This window comes from Lupinus angustifolius, chromosome LG13, assembly GCF_001865875.1.
Source record: "Lupinus angustifolius cultivar Tanjil chromosome LG13, LupAngTanjil_v1.0, whole genome shotgun sequence".
NCBI classification, from domain to species: Eukaryota; Viridiplantae; Streptophyta; class Magnoliopsida; order Fabales; family Fabaceae; genus Lupinus; species Lupinus angustifolius.
This window is the reverse complement of record NC_032021.1, coordinates 5,751,370-5,755,383: the sequence shown is the minus strand read 5'-3', so window position 1 is coordinate 5,755,383 and position 4,014 is coordinate 5,751,370. Positions and strand designations below refer to the sequence as shown.

General features: G+C 33.8%; 1 protein-coding gene across 1 annotated transcript; it reads right to left on the bottom strand.

The window, feature by feature from the left end:
* LOC109363533 lies at nt 1-989 on the bottom strand. The gene is made up of 2 exons (XM_019609798.1): nt 657-989; nt 1-453 (listed from the first exon to the last, which is right to left on the bottom strand). The coding sequence occupies exons 1-2, from the start codon at nt 987-989 to the stop codon at nt 1-3; spliced, it is 786 nt and encodes a 261-aa protein (XP_019465343.1).

Below are 4,014 nucleotides of genomic sequence, written 5' to 3'. Positions count from 1 at the left end.
CTAGAAGGTCCTGTTCTGAGTTAGAGGAGCCCTCATTATCTTTCTCTTAGTAGAGTCAAATACTTCCAAGAATCTTTCTTGCATGTTCACTGAAAAACCTTTCTCAAGTAATTGTCCCAAGCTGATTAGGTTGTTCTTCATGTTGGGCACAAGTAGTACATCAATTATCATAGCCTTCCTACCATTCTTCTTTTCTATCATTACATCACTAGTGCCCTCTCCTTGAATTAATCCGTTATCTGCAAATCTGACCTTGCTCTTCTTGCTTGAGTCAAAGTTAACTAACCAATCTTTATGGCCTGTCATGTGATTGGAACAGCTAGAGTCTATGTACCACACCTTCTCACCTCTTTCTTTTTGGCTTGTTGTCATCATCAACAACACAAGACTATCATATTTGTCTTCCATTTCCTCCTTCACTGTGTGTGCTTCACTATGATGTTTGCCATCAATCTGTCTTGGCACTATATGACATTCAGCAGAAAAATGTCCAATTTTATTGTAATTGAAGCATTTAATTTTCTTCTTATCAATCCTCTTCTTACCACCTCTACTTGTATTGAAACCTCCTCTTCTTGTGAAGCTGATAGACTGATCTTGATCAAGTTTTTCTTGATCTTGATTTGTATTCCTAGCCTTTAAGTCTCTTCCTCTACCTCAGTTTCTATTTTCATTCTTGCCATAGTAGCTTCCTCTTCTTGAAGTTTGGGCTTGCAGGGCCTATCAATTTGCTTTTCTGTGGATCTCTCTATGAACCTTTGCTCATGAGCCTCGAGGGAGCCCTGAAGTTCTTCAATCCTTAATTCTTCAAGTTTTTTTGACTCTTCAATTGTTACTACAATGTGATCAAAGCTAGGATTCAATGTTCTTAATATCTTCTCTACTATAGTCTGATCAGTGCTCAACTCACCACATGCTTTCATTACATTTGTGTGGCTGATGATCCTGTTGCAGAATTGTGCCACCCTTTCCTTAAAATCCCTCTGCATTAGCTCATATTGTCTTCTCATAGTCTGTAATCTGACCTTTTTTTAATTGTTCTGCTCCTTTATTGCCCTTCTCCAAGATTCCCCAAGCTTCTTGTGCAGTCCTTGTTGTTGAAATTTTCTCAAAGTGTGTTTTATCTACACATTGATGAAATAAACACATTGCCTTGCAATCCTTTCTTTTGTTCTCCTTGAACAAAGCCCTTTGTTGCTCTGTTGCTTCTGTAGTGATCTCAGGGTATCCTTCTTCTACTATTTTTGTGAATTCTTGAAAGCCCAAGATTGCTTTCATCTGAATGATCCATCGGTTCCAGTTCTTGCCATCAAGAACATGAAGATTTGTTAGAAATTTTGTCCTTGAGTGACCCATGATTGGAGAAGAGAAGAAGTTAGAACAGGATGATGAGAATAGAAGAAAGAAGAACATGTTTAGCTCTAGGATCAACCTTGTGCTCTTGATACCAATTTGTTGGAGAAAGAATGAAAGAAGTTGAATCAAGATGAAGAAGAATATGGCAGAGGTCGAGAGAGACAAGCAAATTCAATAGAATTATGCAGCAATAAAAACTGAATATAGAGAGATGTGTGTATTGACATACATTGATTGCAAATACAAATATATTATTTATAGTATCTAGTTATTCAACTAGAAAAACTAACTTTCTAAAAACAGAATGAATTAACAAACTTCTAACAGTATTTTGGTAATTGTGATGATTCTCTTTCTCATGGCTTTACTTCCTATCCATATAAAGATGACATTGTTTCCTAGAAAAGCTACCTAGTCACAAACAAAGGAGCAGCAACTTGGTTCTTCAGAATCAAATTCTCATATTCAAGAACACAAAAAAGATCAAGCACTCACACAACCCCTTCTATCTTCTTCATAAGCTAATGTCCTTGGAGGTTATGATGATAATGATGGTTCATCTGAGGTGGCTATGCTTCTTTCTACGGGAGAGGGAGCAATAAAGAAGAAGAGAAGGCCAAAAAGAGAAGATTTTAAACTCATTGAAGCTTTAGTAAAAGCTAATTTCTGGTTATTTTTGTTTACTTTGTTGGTGTTGGAACTGAGATCATTGTTCTTAATAATCTGGCTGATATTGGCATTGCACAAGGTGTGAAAGATACCACTATTTTACTATCACTTTTCACCTTTTTCAATTTTGTGGGTCGGCTTAGTGGAAGAGTTGATTAAGAACATTTTGTCATAACTATTGTCAAGGACTGTTTGGATGGCATGCACTCAGACAATCATGATCATGTTATACTTGTTTTTGCCTTTGCTATCAAGGGAACCATTTATCTTGCCATTGCATTTCTTGGTATATGCTCTAGCGTGCAATTTTCCATAGTTATTCCAATTGTTTCAGAGATTTTTGGTTTAAGGAAAATTCAATATTGCTTCACATTGTGATTTCAAGATTAGGAGATGAAGATTGGCTCACCAGCAAAAGAATGTATTAAAGTTTGTATGGTATTCAACATGATCATTTCAAGTTTGGAATACATGATACGTTCCAACTTACGGGATGTTAAAATAGTTGTGATTCTATTTTGTATAATCGATTAATAATATACTTAATTGATTATCTATTTAATTGCTTCAGTTAGTTAAGTTAAGTTTTGTATATAATAATCGATTATCAACATGGTTAATTTATTATATTGTTAACAGTTTTTTGTTTTGAGTTTTATTTTCTTTTAGTATAAAATGTCATTCTTACACATTTGTAACATGATTGAGAAATAATGAGAAATAATTTTTATTTTATTTCTTCCTTCTTTGAATTTTTTTTTCTCATCCATGCATGACTCCTACTGTTTTAACAATTGTAACCAAGTTATTTGCATATAGTTCCTTAAAATAATCATGTGAGAAGAAGTACATATATTCATTTTCATATATTTTATCTAAAAAATTCAATTACCAATTTAGGCTTTCAATTAGTGGTTACACTTCCAAGCTCTACCTTCGGACTATTAAGTATCAACAATAAGGAAGGTGAGTGGTTACATTGTTTATGGCGAAGACTGCGTATTCGCCATGCTTCTCTCTGATGCCTTTTTCTCTCCATTTCATCTCCTTTTATTATGTTTCTCATTTTGATTTTCAAAATCACAGGTTTTATGTTTTCTTTCCATTTTCCCCTTCAAAATGTTGGAGTTCTTGCATGAGCTGATTTCTACTCCAATGCATTATGATTTTGAGAAAAAAGTGTTTATTCAACTTTTCCTCAAATTCACACTAGGAAGTTATTGTATTTTAAATTTATTTTGATGCCTTTCATGGTGCATAATTTCTTTATGTTGAATGTTCGATGATTTTTATTCAAATCAATGCACTTAATGTGATCTTCATTTAGATTTCGAAAATTGGGATTTCTTCTGTATTATATAGAATTATAAATAGTGTATATTATATGTTGGAACAAATGAATGAATGAGACTTGAGTGCGAAATTAAAAAATCCAAGTCTCAGTAAAACTTTAAGAGTTTTTATAAGTCTTAAAAGTGCACTGAGTGTCCCCCAATAGGTATAGGTTTTTTGATGGGGAATGACACACAATCTGAACCCCAACAAGCGCACACACATCCCTTTTTTCGTGGTAAGAGATTTGACATGAATAGTCATATTGTATGTGAAAGTGCGCATGTCAAGAGAAGCACTTTGGAAAGCTTGCTCACTATGTGTTTTGGTTTTGATGAGGACAACTTGTGTTTCATAAGAGCTTGAAGATCATCAACAAATCAACGTGCTTAAGTCTCAAGATTGGTATTAGACTTAGACTAGTAATTAGTTTAGGTTGAGTCTAAGGCTTAGGTAAACTCAATACATGTCTCATATGCATAAAACTTTAAATCATTTTAGTTTTGAGATATGTCATTTATAATATGTTCATGCATCACATAAATACATGTAATATGTGCATCCTAGGCATAAACTTAGTGTTGAACATGTATAAATTAAGTGCATAACGTATTTGAGTTTTGCAATTTGAAAATACACTTGGAAATATGCAGTTAA